The 17,083-nt window shown below is 42.4% G+C and overlaps 1 protein-coding gene across 2 annotated transcripts in view; it reads left to right on the forward strand.

The window, feature by feature from the left end:
• Positions 1 to 17,083, forward strand: part of nup37 (nucleoporin 37) — a 39,101-nt gene that overhangs the window by 16,106 nt on the left and 5,912 nt on the right. For both annotated transcript variants that reach the window (XM_088645974.1, XM_088645976.1), the window contains one exon: positions 12,779 to 12,869. In XM_088645974.1, the coding sequence (XP_088502100.1) occupies positions 12,779 to 12,869 (91 nt within the window). The remainder of the gene's footprint in view (positions 1 to 12,778; positions 12,870 to 17,083) is intronic.

The raw sequence follows: 17,083 nt of genomic DNA on the forward strand, positions 1-17,083 counted from the left end.
ATAAGAAGCAGCTTACTAGTTTTTTATAGTTCTGCAGTTGTTGCATGGTAAAACTGTCCAGAGTAATAAAGTAGAATACTACGTCATGTTTTTTCTTCCTCAAAATCTGATGTTTAAAATGAAATGTGAAGTCCGTGTATTGAAAGCAGAGCTAGTGTCGTTTGCCAGCTTGTTATTTCACTGGGTTAATGTTAACTCTGCAGGCAAATATTAGCTTAATTTGTATCCCCTTGTTTTCTGAAAAAAAACTTCAGAGCTTTAAATGCAGAAGAACAGCGTGTGGTTGATTATACTCTCTTCAGCCATGAAAACAGTATTGGCATTTCCCACTGCATGTGAGTAATAAGGTGCTGTACGTGTCATTTAAATCAAAATTGTTTTAAAAGGAGGGATAAACTGATAAGGCTGTTTTGCTTAACTGCTGGAGGAATTATAAAAGCCAGTGGTAAAAACAACTTAAGCTCTTCCAAACTTGGATTGTAGCAAGTTTTTGTAAGCCACTGGGAAGTGGGTTGAGATCACCAGCCCTGTTATGTCAGCTTGAATAGAGGTTTACTTGAGGTGAAGTTCAGTGGGTTCTTTCAAACAGGAAGTCGCACATACTACTGAGAAACTGACAGAGGTGCGTTCATTTGGGTCTGGTGGGAAACTGATTTAAAGGCCTGCCTCTCACAAGGCACAACCCTGGCTTGACCCCGGCTTTCATTTTAAATGAACTGCGGCGGGCTTAAGTGCAACCATAGACACCCAGCAACTGAGCTGGCTTTCAGCAGGCTTTTTAAAAGCCATGAGCTCGAACCTTAGGACAGAACAAGCTATTCTAAGGTCCTAAGGAGGGTGGGTGAATCCCAAGAGCTGTGCTTCTAGATCACGGGGGTAAATAAAAACTACAGTCGCTTTTTAAGGCTTCTGCATTCTTTTTTTATCCTCTTAAAATCACATTTTCTGTTTATTGCCAAATTAGGTTAAGAGAGCCCTACAGTATGTTGTGGTGCAGTGTAGAAGCTGTGAAGTTTCCAAATGGCTTTGCTTGGAATCATGAATGTAAGATTCCAGCATCCTGAAGGTCAGAATCTGATCAGCAGAGTTTCTACAACCTCTGTAGATCACATTGCACTTTGTAATTTTTAAATGTTGTTTCTGCCCAAATTCATGATTTTGGTTCTGCCCAATTCATGATTTTGTCTGAGTCTTTTTATAATGTTGTTGTGGTTGTTACTGTGTATGTCATTACTCCTGTTTTTGTATCTGTAAATTTGACTAGCTTGATAACTACAGTATATCGGAATCTAAATTGTTGGTCTAGATCTGGAAGAGCGATAGGTCACACCATTGCAGACAGTGGTGTCAAAGTTGAAGTTACGACTCTTAAGTAGACATGCTATTTCATGTTTAATTAGTTTATGATCCCTGCTTCACCTTGGATTCCTGTAGTTTCTAATTAGAGAATTGAGCCTTAATGAGGGACCTTATCAAAAGCTTTTTGAAAATCTAAATTTGTCGGATGCTTTAGTGCTATCAGCTGTTGTAATTCTAGAAGTTAGTTAGTTGGCGGTATCTTAACGTGAATGTTTTCCAAGTATTCTTCACTTCTGTCTCCTTTTATGAAAGGATAATACATTTGCAATCCTGAAAGAGACAAAATGCATTACCAAGGTTAATAAGGTGCAGTTCAATAGAAGTAAATACAAAATCGGGGTGAACTTGCCTCAAAAAGGTCACCTAACCATAAATGAAAACATGCTCAAAACCTCCCAATTAAGCAATCGAGTAGTGAATGATACAATCCAAATTCTAATAACACTGCCAGTAAATAGTAAATGAAAAATGTAAGCATGCAATATATTATTTTTAAAAAATATACCTGTTCATTAGCTTGCATGCGAACTGCACCGCAAGCTGACAGCTATGCAAGCTCGCTTGTGCCAGGGGGGGTCACAGGGGTGACCTTTGGGGTCACAGGGGTGACAGTTGGGAGGATACCCTAGCTGCAGGAGGTGCGTGGCTTAGCCTGGACCCCGACTGCGAAAGTCGAGACTCTACGGCTGGTCTCTCACAGGGCTGCAAGCTTGTTCTTTCCCAGCAAGCCTTTGGGGTCACAGCTGTAAGAATACCCCAGCTGGTTCATGCTCTCTGCAGGCGGCGAGTGATATAGCCAGGACTAGAGTCGAGTCTCTAGGGCTCAGCTTGCACTCTGACGCAAGAGCCTTTATGGTTTCAGCCACTCAGGGACTCCAGCCATTCAGATTTCCAGCGCTGTTATATTGTCCCTTTAAATCTATAAATTTGTATTTGTGGTGTTTTCAATTACACACAGGCACTGCGAGAGGATCTGGATCTGTTTTTAACAATGTGGGGGGTCAGTGAAATGATTTGTAGTTTTTGTTTAGCACTAGCATTTAATGTGCAAAGTTAAAGTACAGCAACATTAAACTAGAAGAGAACAGTGAATAATAAAAGACTGATTTTAATTTGTTTCTAGGCTGTTTTAGCTCATAGCTTCAGATAACAGTGCTTTCAGCATCTGGTGTAAATCCTGTCTGGCTTGCTTAAAGAATAATTTTGAGTACATGATAAAACCCTCAACAAGTCATCTTGACATTTGGAGGTGCTTTGGAAGAATATCACTTTGATTTAAATTGAAACAAGTCTTCTGAATTACCTAATAAATTGCTAATTCACATGCAATGCTTGTGGCATTTATTATTTGAGCTTAGTGTGTTCCAAATTAAAAGGCGTCTTGTTTTTCCAAGAAATATCAGGGTAATGGTTTTGGTTTCTTTAGGAAACTTTGTCAACTACATGCATTAGCGGGTGTTGCGCAGTTTGAGGCTGTTAACCGGAGAGGACTGGGGTAGTTTATGTACCTGTTATGCGTGTAGAATTTGTCACCCAAGATGGTGACGAATCATTTCCACGTGCATTTTAAGTAAGAAAAATATTTGCTTCTCATCACATTTCACTGCCAGTTATCTGTTTTTGTTGGGTAGATGTTGCCAGTGAATAAGAATATGTGAAACACAGACCAGCAGTTGCAAGTGGAAACTGTGGATATGCATTTAGAATTGAGCACAAGAGCCACTTTACCCAGAGGATTGTGGGAGTGTGGAAGACCCTACCCAGCCATGTGGCTGAATTCGATACCTGGGCTTCTTTCAAGAAACAGATGAGATCCTGGGATCATAGCTGCAAAAAAGTAAAAAGGGGAAAATGGCAGAATGGCTTCATTCTGTTTGCAAACGTTTTAATATGACATCTTATGTATGAAAATACAGCTGTTTCACAATATATCTTTGATTTAAACCTTCAGAGTACAGCACGACTAGAAATCAGTTCTACTAGTAAAACGTTATCACAATTGTAAATGGTCTTGTGATAATGCAAAACAGATACACAAGCACATGGTCACTGTACTGGGCTTGTATCTAGTAACCTGTAAGTGTTGAATGTGAAAGACGGCAAGTAAGTGGTACTTTCTAAATCCACCGACGTCGGCTGATGCGACAGTTTATGGATTTATTCTCTCCAGTTTCTCTCCAGGTAAGAAACAGGGCTGACTTTCAGTGAATAACCATCTACAGTGTGGTCCCGACATCTTTGAGTTCACGATTCAATCTAGGACAGAAGAAGAGCAGAGCAGGATGAAGTGCAATTTTAAAATTAGCTGAGCAACAGTCTAGGATGATGAGACAAATCGAGCCAATGAGGGAGCCTCTCCCTGCCCCCTGCCCAAGTGCCCACAGCCCTGCATCCCAACATGCTCTGTGTCAGCAGTGTGGGGAGTGACGACTGGAGACGACTGTACAGGAGCTCTGACAGTCTTATTGCTCTTTTCATTACAGTGGGGTGTGCTGATCACAGAACAGGATATTAGCTGGGTAGGCAGGCAAAGAGAGAGAGAGCAGGCATCAGTTGGATACAGAGGAGGGATTCATGTTTTTAATTTTGACCAATGTTTGTCTTACTAATGCATCGACTTTAAGTTAAGTATTTAAATTATCATAGAGTTACTTACATCTTTTAACCATACATTCAATATACTCCGTCTAGTACATTATGAGATGGTGTAGGAGTGGACTTGGTTATATGTAAAGTTGGACTATTTGTGATGGTTTTCTGCACTGAACCCTCGCAAATGTCAAGATCCTCCTAACAGAACAATGAGGCTGTATGGACAAATGGACCAAATGGCCTTCTCTCGTTTTCAGCTGTTCTGAAACCCTCATTTCTTCTCAGAATACATTGTAGCATTAATCTTCGTTGTTCATAAAACTTCAACATCTTGCACATTGTCTAGTTCCACATTGTTTTTAGTGTTCAAGTTTAATTGTTTGTTGTGCTAGTCGTTATTTTCTAAGGCATCGTTTCTTTAGGAACCAAGGTATTATGTCATCTGTGCCACAATGAGGGGTTTAAATGACAAAGTAAAAAATCAGTTTGCAATGCATTCCACAGTATTTTTAGCTTGAATTAATCTTCTTATTTCAGCCTTTGTTCTTTCAGCTGTCAGCACCCATTTCACCCAAAGCTCTGAGTCCTCCGTTATCGTCTTTTGTTTGTCCAGAATCTATTTTTAGTTAATCACACGCCAGACTGTCCCTTCAAAGATGTTGAGCTAGCAGTGTTTTTTTTTAATTGTTGATCCTTTACACTTTGCCATTAGGCTCTTTTTTTAAAGATTTTTTTCTTTTTTAATCGAAGGTGTTTGGGTTTTTATAGGCTGCATTAGGCCTGTGCTTCATATACTGTAGTTAAGACAAACCTTTTCGAATTCATTTTCCTGGGGGAGGGGGGGGAGAATCCCCAGACCTGTTGAGCTCAAGCCATTGAGCGTTTTAAAGAAAGATGCTTCAGTCTCTTTCTGTCCTATTCACCGTTATTCAAAACTGTGTGATAAGATGTGCATCAACAAAGTTAATGCTGAATAAGGCAGGTTTAATTAGGGGTTTCTGCTTCATAAAGAGTTGCTAAGGAGTGTTAGACCCTCTTCTCAGGAAACCACACGACTCTGGTAAACCAAGCTGAAGACTTCTTTATTGCAATAAAGAAATTAGGACTGCCGAAGTTATCAGCTTGACCCCGTCTCTCACTCACTTTCCTAAAGACAGCACCAGGTTTTTATTCTTGAAGATGAGCAGAATTTTCATTCAAATAACGTACATTTATGATTGGTCAGTAGCAGTTTCTTACCATATAATATGTAAACAAGGTGAGAAAGTTATGCAGTTAGGTCTTGGGCAAGTAACCAAGACCGTAATCAGCTCAGACTATTCTCTTTCATGTTGCTAATTCTAATCACATGTAGGACACATGAGTTACACCTGCACTCAAGAAACCTTGAAGATGCCTGCCCAGGCATTAACCATTAACATGGACCTAATTGTCAACTCCTAACAGGCACAGGTTCCTTCAGGGGTCGTGATGTGAAAATGAGAAGTCCTGTCTGTGTGTGGACATTTGAAGGTGGCCCTGAGCGTGTGTTTCTAATTAATTAATCTAATTAAGCGCGGCTGGATTGCGGACAAGCTGTCTTGAAATTCTATCATGTCAAATTGCAGAAGCTAAGCATCGTTATTGTCTGTTCCTCAGAAGGCAGACCGTGAAGTGCTGCTGCATGGGATGTTTCGTCAAGCTGATGTCTTCTATTGGACCAGACAATCTTTATCTGCAGGGGGATGGTGAACCCTGCTCTTGGGTTTCATCAGTGGAAGCCAAGTCTAGTTCATGCTTTTAAAGTCGCCGTTTAGGTAAAACCAACGCGACACATAATCCTCGTGCACACTACTAAAATCATATCATTTTCCAGTCCGAGCTCTGTTGCGCCTTAATGAGTGCATGGCTGATACGATTTTAAGTACAGTAATCATAGTTATACTATCTTAATTAGTTCCTCAGAAACTGCTCATAAGGTGAAAACTCTTACTTTACTTCCCATGTTATCATGTCAGATCAGAAATAAAAAAATATATACCTTCAAACACCCAAACTGCACCTTAATGAACTTGAACTTTATTGCCATACTGTATGTCAGGGGTGGGGAACCTTTTTTCTGCCAAGGGCCATTTGGATATTTATAACATCATTCACGGGCCATACAAAATTATCAATTTAAAATTAGCCTGCTATATTTGGTCAAACATTTAATTAACACACCCCTAATGTGATGGCTAGAACTGCTTCTCTTTGGTGAGGCTTGTGATGTTAGCTGGTATTGATGATGTTGCTACTGTACTTTTCCAGGTTTGCGTCGGTCAGTCTGGAGCACAGTCGATCAAGCAGCCACTTGCTATCATTGAGTTCCCCGACAGGTTTTCCCTTCATCCCGCAGTTCGTAAAACGCAGTATGTTAACACTTTCGCAACGTGTACACTCCCAGCCTGCCTGGCACTGACTGTCCTCTGAGTCACCGCAATACAGGCAGTCGGGCCGCGGGCAGCCAGCGGGAAGCATGCGTGTCTGACCCGTCATGTTATCACGATATCACGATAAAAATGTTCGTATTAGTCAATATCGATAATTATCACGATAAATGTCAAATTATTATTTCTTTCAAGTTGAAAGGCAGATTTTTTCTCCTGAGTGAAAGTTGAAGAAACCAGACAGTTAATTGGTAAATTAAACAACTCTATTTTAAGAACACAACACTTGCCAAACAGCAGAAACATTAAACAAATCTGTTAGCTGTCCGGTTTGCAACACGCATGCACACTCGCGCAGTATTTTGTGCGCATGTGCAAACATGCAAACAGAAACATATATATCGAGCTTTTGTTAAAATTATATAGAGGAAAATTATATCGGGATAATTAGCATTATCGAATTATCGCTCATCTCTACGCCTGCGGTTGACTTGGCAGGGCCAGACCAAATGACGTTCCCCACCCCTGCTGTATGTAACCGGTACATGTACTGGTACAATGGAATTCTTACTGATAGAAAGTCTCTCAATTGTTAAAACAAGTGTAAAAACATGACGTGCAGACAGTGCATCAAGACAGTATACTGTACAAACAAACAGTAGGGTGTACAAGTAAACAAATAAACAGTTTGAATGTAAACAATGCAGACATGTTAACAATGACTGGAGATGTGCAATAAATAAGAAATCGAAATGAGGTAGAGGGTGTAGGTGTGGTCCGAGGGGAATGGCTAAATGTGTTCGCCAATCGTACTGCTTGTGGGTAGAAGCTATTGAGGAATCTGGTGGTCAGTGTCCCTATGCTCTTGTATCTCTTGCCTGAGGGCAGTGGGGTGGTGACTGTCCTCTGTGTTGGCCAGAATTCTCCCATGGTTAACAATAGGTAGGAAAACTTTAACAGTCCTGCTCATTTCTGGTACAGTAGCTACACCACGGCAATTGTTAGCAAATCCATAAAGTTTAGGTACTATCCTATTCCATATACACTTAACACACACAAGCCTTTTATTATAAAAATGTTAGAATGGAAAATAATAAATTCCTCATCAGAGAAGATGCGAAAGGAGAAGAATCTCTGCAATGCTTTCCAAAAGCCCAGCTTGTGAGAGTGAAAGTCCATTTGCTTGTTAAAATGAAAAAAGGTGGGAATTGCTATGTCTCGTATGAACTAAAACTTGTATAGTGGATGCACGTACAGCAGGTGATGACTGTACTTAATTTCGTTTATCTTGGTTTGTGGTTTCTGTTGAAGTTTGTCAGTTATGTCCTTGATTGCGGTCCAAGTGTCTTTTTTAATGATGGTATAATTGGAATCACAGAACCATGGTAAATCACATCATTCTTATGAAAATACATTCTTAATGCAAACCATAGAAAACCACTGGAAATGTTTAGAATGGCAAAGTCTGTCTGCAGCTGTGAGGGATTGTATCTGAGAAAGATGGACATCAGTCAGCTTGGTCTAAGGATCTACAGACGGATCCAAGGAAATTCTGGAAGGGAGATATACAGTGCGTGGAGCTGAAGAGGGCCCCAGGGACTAAAAAAATAATTTAGTCGTTTCAAACAACATAAAATATAAAGTCAACATAAAACAGGCAGGAGAACTATTAGGGAACTGTGGTCGTGATATGGTTTGAAATATACTTTCAAATTACACCAGTAAAATTCACATCGTAGGTTTACAACTTCAGGAAAGCTAAACTGTGTTATTGTTTCTTCTTTTAGTGGAGAAACTAAAGCACAGTTTGAGAGACGTTTAATCAGACAGGATCAATGTGGAATCCGTAGAGAATGGATGGCAACAGCTTAAACAGATTTTGCTAAAAGGCACATAACGGCTTCATTCTGAGTGTAAGAATATCGGGTACATAAAATATAAGGAGAAAGCAAGCACTTTATAAAGTCATTAAAAACATCCAGCTAATGGAATGAGTTGCAAGCATAGGTAAAGCGATATAGAGAAAGCCAAGAGAGATGTAGAAATGTGAATAACCTGAAGGTTAAAATTAGGGGATAAAAGAGAAATGGTTAATGTACTAAATGAAACTTAATACATTATATGAAAATTAGCTGCTTGCAAATGAGCAAGCTACTGTAGATGGAATAAATGGCCACCTCTTCTTTTCTTAATAAATTTACAGTGGACAGTTACGTCAGTTCCACCCGATCTGGAATCACCAGTTTTCTCTTTGCCTCTGCTCACAGAAGTGACCACTGTACCCACCTGGTAGGGGGGCTGTGGGGGAGTGAGCTCTTCCTGGCTCACCTGTCAGGTCACTTACCTTTTTCCTTAAGAAGTGTTTATTGAATTTTAGACCACTTCTCACTTGTCAGGCTGTAAGGTCTGCTGCAAGTGACGGGAGGTTTGGCTTCAATTGCAAAGGGGTGTGTCCTACATGGACGTCATTTCTAGCCTGCTAAGAGAGCCTGCGCTGAGTAATCCCTGCCTTGCCCATAACAGCTCTTGCCTCTTGGGAAAGCCCCGGTCGCAGTCAGCTAGTGACATAACCCAGGCTTCATTTCCGACGTCTGGATCGCGGAGCTCAGATACTCTTGGGGTGAGAGTCTTGACTGGCTGAACTCAGGAGACCCCTTGATTTGATTTTTATTCAGCATGCACAAGAGCCTGTGTGGTGGGTCTCACTCCCAACAGCACCATGGTAGAAGGAGACTTCAGAAACTGATTTTTGTAACAATCAACAAATGATTGTTGATTCTATGTAATAGATGTGATATTGGCCTTAGAGAGGAGAATTTAAAAACACAAAGCCAGGTGTTCCTGCTTTTTCAGGAACGAACAGTCAAATGTATTTAGGAAACCTTAAGATGCACACAGCCCAATGAAACGGGAACAAAATATGTTATAGAATTATATTATAATTATAATTATAGAATGTTATGGATAGGAGTATGTCTCAATTAGAATAATACTGCAAGGAGCACAATCATAATTGTCTTTAAATAAAAAAAAGAAAGTGCCTGAACGTCAATTGGGACCTTGTTTTAACGATCAGACGAAATGAAAATGGAGCCTTTTGAGCACGCTTATCCGAGTTATGTTTGCTAAGGCTCGTGTTGAGAAAACGCTCATAACCACTGTGAAATACGAAAAGGAGGTCTGGTCGTGTTTCGGGGCAGCTTTGCGTCTCGGCCTCCTGGCGCCCCTTGTACAGACAGGGTCGGCCGTGAAGTCCAGTGCTTTCCTGCGCGGTTTAGCCAGACACCTACTGTAGCTTCCTCTGCCAGGGAGCTCTGGCCTGGTGGGACGAATGGCCATTCCAGCGCGAGAGGGAGGCAAACGCCCATTTGACAAAGAAGTGGTTAACTGCACACAAAATAAATGTTCTCGACTGGGCCTTTCCCTCTCCAGACCTCGAGCCAGTCCAGCATTTGTGGTTGGAAATTGCAAAAGCAGTTCACAAATTGAAACCAAGTGGTCTAAAGGACCTGGAGCGGCTCTCTCTGGAGCAATGGAAAAATATCCCCCCTCAGAAGTGCCAGAACCCCGTGGCACACTACAGTCGGTGTCTTGTCAGTGTGATCCATATCAGAGGGGCGTTTACTAAAAAACTGACCACGGGGATGCAAGTAAACGTGACCTTTGTGTTTCTGGGCTTTAATTTTTTATGGCCGTGGTCTGCGCGTTGCTATTAAGATTAAGTATGACATCTTTTGATTTTTTTTCAGCAGGGTACATGAACAAATCTGTAAAACTTCTTGTTATACAATGTCTTTTGTTCTTTTCTCGCTGGGGGCAAGGTAAATGTGGGGAGCCTGTATGAACACCACCGAAAATTAGAGGACTATGTGAAAACATCTAGCTATCTGGCCCGTATGAAATTTCACTTTTATTTTTTGCACCCAGCTTGGCCATTTTCTTAGTATGTATTCGCAGTATGATTATGTGTGGCCAGAAACACACCCACAATTCCCAACTAACGTGTTAAAAAGGTCCAGCACTGTGGCATACTTGTGCATTTGCAGCGATTCACTAACGCTGTGGTTCTGTTTTGTGAATGTGCCTGTGTGCATTTGTGCTGAATGTGGCCCGTTGAACGTTCCCTCACAGCTTTCAGGATGAAGATCTTTACGTTGTCTCAGTTTCTGTTAAAGCAGAACAGTTCTGCTGTAATGGGTAAATGACAGGTGTGCTTCCGTTCATGTTCATTCAAACATATAGGGCAAAAGTTGCACATTGGTTTCTTCTGGAACTTTAATTCCATTTAGAATGATTCTTTGAACTTAAGGCACTGTAGACCCTGGAAGCCCATCAGAAGGGAGGCCCTGGCAAAGGGCAAAGTTCTTGTCAAAGCTCTAGAGGCATGACACTCAGCTTTCCATGTCCAATCACAGAAGCACACATGGATTTTCAAGTCGAGAAAAGCTAGTAAAATGTTGAGTTAATGAGACCCATACATGGTGCAAGGGTGACTAAGCTGTGAAGGCATTTCCAAGGTTCCTCGGTTAATGCTCTGTTTGTGGTTTGTGACTTGCTGTGTGTTCCTCAGTCAAGCAAGTGATATTTTCTTGGACCCAGTAGATAAGAATGGTGCCACATTTGTCACTTCAAAGAATCCTCCTCTCTGCCAAGGCATGGCTTCATAGGAAACTTGTTTTATTTCTCTTTTTTATTGTTTGAAAATGTTACGAGAAGGTTCTCTCAGGAAACAAAAGAAAAAAAAGGCTGATATGCTTTTTTTCCGGCATTGTTGGGTGTTTTTTATTACTCTTTTTTTTGGAGCTTTCTCTCACATGCAGACTGCAGTACAGGCCTAGAGTTTCTATGGATTTCTGGCAGCTCCATTTTAAATCTTGTTTTGATACACCTGACGCTGCAGATTGTGTCTGTCCTTCTTCTTTCATGGAATTGCAGGGGGCTAGAAAATGAACACATTGGGCATTATTTTGCTAGGCAGTCTTGACTGCAAGGAGTCTGCAAGGAGTGTTACTGTTGGCAGCGCATAGTGAGGGTAAGATGGGTGGGACCCAGTGTCAAGTCAAAGCCAAGGGATGTGAATTTCCTTCACCATCAGCTACCTTCCCTTTCTCCCTCCGTTGGCTGACAGAGGGAGCTCAGAGGTGAGGAGACACTTACTGGACCTTTCTGTGTACATTCTGCTTGTGCCACGGCCTGGGATCACATAGTGTTTTCTCTATCCATCATCTCTGTTTGTTTTATTGATTATTTATCATTACATTGTTAAGTTCATTTTTACAGTGGCACCCGTGTACTGTAAGATTCTGGACTTGTTGAGGGGCGCGCAACGTTCTCATGGTGCAGGTGTGTGGGTGTAGTGGTCAAGCCGCTGGGTATTTGCTAGATGTCTGCAATTTAGGGAGCCATGGCGGACTTCAGTCTTCAGGAGTGCACTGTTTCTTGCCTCACGCATGGCCTGGAGGTTCAGTTGATTTCTCTGCACAGCGCTCTTACCCAGTAAAACAACTATAGCACCCTGCAACTCTCAACTGGCAGCCCACTGAAGCTCAGCAGGTGTGAGCCTGAATGGGAGACTCCTGGGAAAGGTTGCAGCTGGAAGAGGTGTGAGTGGGGCCAGCAGGGGGCGCTCACCCTGCGGTCTGTGTGGGTCCTAATGCCCCAGTATAGTGACGGGGACACTATACGGTGAAAAATGACTCTCCTTGGTCATTAAAAATCCCAAGGCAGGGAGTAGGGGTGTAACCCCGGTGTCCTGGCTAAAGTCCCCCCTGGCCTTTCATTCCTAATCATGGCCTCCTAATAATCCCCATCTCTGAACTGGCTTCATCTCTCTGTTCTCCTCCCCACTGAGAGCTGGTGTGTGGGGAGCGTACTGGTGCACTCTGCTCTCCTCCCCACTGAGAGCTGGTGTGGGGGGAGTGTACTGGTGCACTCTGCTCTCCTCCCCACTGAGAGCTGGTGTGTGGGGAGTGTACTGGTGCACTCTGCTCTCCTCCCCACTGAGAGCTGGTGTGTGGGGAGTGTACTGGTGCACTTTGGCTGCTGTCACATCACCCAGGTGGGGCTGCACACTGGTGGTGGTGGAGGGGATCCCCATGACCTGTAAAGTTCTTTATTATTATTAATTGTTGTTATTCTTGTAAACGGTGAGACACCAGGTTCAGCTCTCTGATTGATTAGAGGGCAGCCTTGGCATGTGTCCATTGAAACTGTTCGATATTTTATTTGTTCTAAACTACAGAACATTTTTTATTGAACGTGTTTGCTTCAGCTGGGTGGTCCTGACCGTATTAGTTACGTATTACGTATTAGGGTGGTCCTGACCGTATTAGTTATGCCAAGTGATAGTTTTTCTGTATTGTGTGCAGATGTGTTTTTTCATGTGTGTCTTACCCTTTTCACATTTGCTTGCTCCCTAGGGTCTGGGAGTTAGACGGATCTCAGAGTGCCTCGTTTCTGCTTCGCTCGCCCGGGATGAGTGTCTGCTGGCACCCAGAAGAGGCTTTTAAGGTGGGCACAATTAACAAGTGTGCAATGAACAAGCCACGTTATCTCTCTTGCACGTTTGGTGTGGTTTTTAAATACAGTGTTGGGATCGTGTTAGGATGTAAGGATCATGTTATATAATGAACAAGACGTTGGGGAAAAATAATTTTGAAAAGTCTTTGGTTACAGTGACCTATGGGGTGTATATCTATACATACAAAGTAAAATAAACTATTAAAAACAATTAATAGGTTTAAAAGGAACAAGTAATAGGTTTATTCCATGCTGAAAAAAAGAAGAAAGAAAACACAACGTTTCGGCCGTGGAGCCTTCTTCAGGTGTGAGAGAGACAGGGCAGTAAGCAAAGGTAAAGTAGCGGGAGAACAAAAGCTGGGAGAGAGGAGGAGCGAGAGGCGGGAGCAGGGGACAGACAGAGAGGCCAATCAAGAGGCTCCATTTAGAGCCATTTATACGCCTCCCCTGGAGCAGCTGGGGTGATGGGCCTTGCTCAGGGGCCCAACGGAGTAGGATTCCTCCACCGGCCACAGGATATGAACCGGCAACCTTCCAGCCACAGGCACAGATCCTGAGCCACAGAGCCACTGAACCGCCCTACAAGAAAAGAGGGAATATTGTAATTGGTTTCCTATTCAGGCACGTGTATATACATACAGTATAATGTGCGTATAACCCATGACAAAACAATAAATAGAAGCAGTGTCTCCAGGTCCTTTCAGACTGTGGTCTCACTATTAAATGCACTTCACTGCCTCAAAGGAGAACTCAGCTTGAATGTCGGGGCGTAACAATTCATCATCATAGTCATGGGAAGCATCACTGTCTCCAAAAAGCAGAATTTTTAGTGTTAGATTGTTCTTCACACTCTTTCTTTCATTTCTGGAACAAAAAAAACCACAGCCTACCTACTTTGCTGGATTTTGGTGCCTTGCAAAACAACGTAAGTGCAGATCTGTGGAATGTATAAATTTAGTTTCCTTAATTACGGGTGACCTATATACGAAATGATTAATATCGAGGCAGCTTGTAAGGGGGACCCTCTGTATCCGCTGTTTGTGTATAACCCAATCAGACCTGTGCCTTCCCATGGCGCAGATGTCTTGCCCAGCTCCTGTGTCACAGAAAAGAGAAGGCATGTTTTTACCCCGTTAAGTGAACCACTGGCCTTCTCAACACCTGTATCTGTTTTCAGTACACTTCCACATCTTTTAAATGATAACTAAGCTTGCAGACAACAGGTGCAGTCCTATGGCAAGTGCTGTTTTCTTGCCGGGACTGTGACAAACGAGCTCTGCCATTTTCAGGTTCTGGTCCTTTGTTTTTGTCTGTCAGCTGGTACTGTCTGTTGATCTCTGTGTGATGTACTTTGAGTAGCGCTTTCTTACATAACAGTTCTTCATATTGTAAACAACGGCCGCTAATTAAGGCAATGAGAAACCCATGTAATAAGAATGGTTGTAGAATAGAGGAGGCCAGTCGGCTCGTTTAGAGATCTTGGCCACTTCTCAAAGGAGAGGCCAGTGTGGTGCAGAAGTCTCTGAGAGAGAGCTTTCAGTGAAGGTTTTTACAGAAGAACAAGCTGCCCCCACCTCACCCTGTTGCGGTGGATATTACGAGCTTCAGAGTTGATGTGGATGCCTGTGATAATTGTGTGGTTTACTCGCTGACTGATTGCCTCAGCGAGCAGCAGGAATACCTCCAGCAGTGACCCGGAGGCTTTGCATCAAGATCTGGAGACCCTGGTGAGACAGTTCGGAAATAAGATGCACATTTTGTAGAAAGGCAGAAATTGAATAGATAAGTATTTATTTTAAAAGTGTAGTTTCCAGAATATTTCAGCTTGGTCACTTGAGTCAGATGTTGGATTTGTTTTAGGACAGATTTAAAAACATCAACTTCTGCATTTCTGCCAGCGTGACTTGGGAGTTTGGGGGATTTCATCCATATCAGGTATATTCTGAATGATTATTAATTTTTCAAGGAAACAGTCATCATGGCTTACGTTGTAATCTTCTTGGGGAATCCAAAAATACTTTTAAAAGGGCAGAAACTACTGAACTGTGGAAAAGAAAATGCAAAATTTATTGTTCTACATTTTGCTTATTTTTGGAATCCAAGCTGCTTTTCTTTCTCTGCAAATTCAGCACATTCAAACTGTGATTAATGGAGCAGAAATCTCAGTCAAAAGGCAAGAAAATGGTATAAAATGTATCTTCTACTTTAAAAATTATTTTGGGGGTGTATCAGAACACTTAATGTAGCCAAAATACTATTTTTTTACATTTGCATGTCGTGATTATACAATTACAAATTGAACTTGTTACAGATTTCTGAAGTCATGTTGAAGTTCAGGAATGTGAACAATATAGTGCAAGTATCACTTATAAATCATCTCTGCTGCACAGCTGCTTTTGCTATGAAATCAGTCAACCAATTAATCAATCAATCAAACTGTCTTTCCAGCCCAGGCACTGTGGCTTTCACTTACATCTGTTTTATGTAGGACCAAGGAAAATGTGTAAGTTTTCAACTCTTTCTTAACCTCTTAAGTGCAGTGCCCGAGCAGAAGAAAACGAGCACCCTAAAGATAGCCACACTCTGTAACCAATGCTGCCTTGCGTGTTGAAGGGGATAATGGCGATTAAGAGCCGTAGAAACATCGGATCTATGTTTATAATAACATCACGCAGTTGGGTGCGCTGTGAGATCTCGTTCTTGAGGTCACAAAGCTCGTCACTTTCAACATGTCCTCACAGAGAGGTTCATTGCACAAGCTCTTCATCGGTCAAATGGCTGTGTGCCCATCATCTTCATCACCCCATTTAATGACTGAGAGGGGAGGCTCCCAGGGACCCAAACGGAAGGGGTGCAGTGACAAAGGGACTGCCAGCAGGGGGACTGCAAAACACATTCTCGGTTCCCCTTTGATCGACGATTGCTCATTGTGTAATTGAACAGAAACTGGGTATAGCCCCATGGGGCTGTGTTGTTTGTTAGTGTGGCTTAAGGTAATGCTGGTAGACCAGGGAAGACTACTTGTGGAAGCAGGTGCCACATTGTGTAGAGCAGGTTGCTCTTGTCTTGAGTTTTTTGAGGCAGGGTACAGCTTACCTGTCCTGGCCGGTGGAAGGGGAGCTCTTAAATTTATTTAGAACTTGTAGAGCCAACAAGGAACCTCCTTGTGCAAAGCTCCCCATAGACAGCCGTAAAGCGGGAATCTTCCACTGTGCTGCTAAGGTGAGCTTGAAAAGACCCCTGTCAGAGCTTGTCAGGGCTTTGCAGAAACAGCAGGCAGGAGAGAGTCAGATCATCACACGCCGGACCGCCCTGGCTTTCAAAGGCATGTGACTAGGTAAAGAGCACTGTTGACTGGATTGATTTTTCTGAATGGCTGAAGCACCTCGCCATCCTGTAGAGTTCTGGAGGGCAGCAGTCTCATCAGATGGATCGAGATTTTAGCAGCTCAACTCGGTGTGTCAGCCAGTGCTTAATTTATAACTCATGGGCTGCCAGGGCTGATTGTAAACAAGAAAAGAGCAGATGGACTGGGGACAGCAGAAGTGCTGGAGCACTTGATTGTGATGACATGAGCATGTCATGAATGTAACACATTTTCAAGCCACCACTTTTGATAAAAACTTAAATGTTTTTGAATGACTAATTCCAGAAATCACCATTCTATACCATGGGTCATGCTCTAGTTTTGAAACATTTCCGTTCTGGTGGACCTGTCATGGGTAGGGTTTCAGAATCTGCTTGTGTTCATGATCTCCCACTAGGCTCCTCTGTATAAGTAACGGGCCAAGTACGGTAACTTCTTACAGAAATGACGTCACCCCCTTGAAACCTAGACTATGCATGATTCTGCCTCAGAAGAAGAGTCAGTGTCTTGGCTCAGAGCACTTGGCAGCTGTGTGGAGTGTTGCGAGTGCAGCTCTGAGCCTGCGGGTGTCCAGGATTGAGTAGCGGCAAGGGCAGAGAAGGGCTACATGTGTTACATGTGTAAACTATATGTAACTTTGCTGACATAATTCATTTTAGTTGAGTGATATAACCCTCGTCTTTTTCATTAATTCAGAAAACCATGACTCAAACTTAAACATTTTTGGTTGAAAGAGAGGTAAGAGCAGGTTGTAACATGATCAAGGAGCTTTTTCGTTTAGACGAGTGGCCTCATCTAGCATTAGCCAGATTTTAGGAGCACTGTACTATGCTCTCAA

This window comes from Lepisosteus platostomus, chromosome 9, assembly GCF_059453375.1.
Source record: "Lepisosteus platostomus isolate fLepPlt1 chromosome 9, fLepPlt1.hap1, whole genome shotgun sequence".
NCBI classification, from domain to species: domain Eukaryota; kingdom Metazoa; phylum Chordata; class Actinopteri; order Semionotiformes; family Lepisosteidae; genus Lepisosteus; species Lepisosteus platostomus.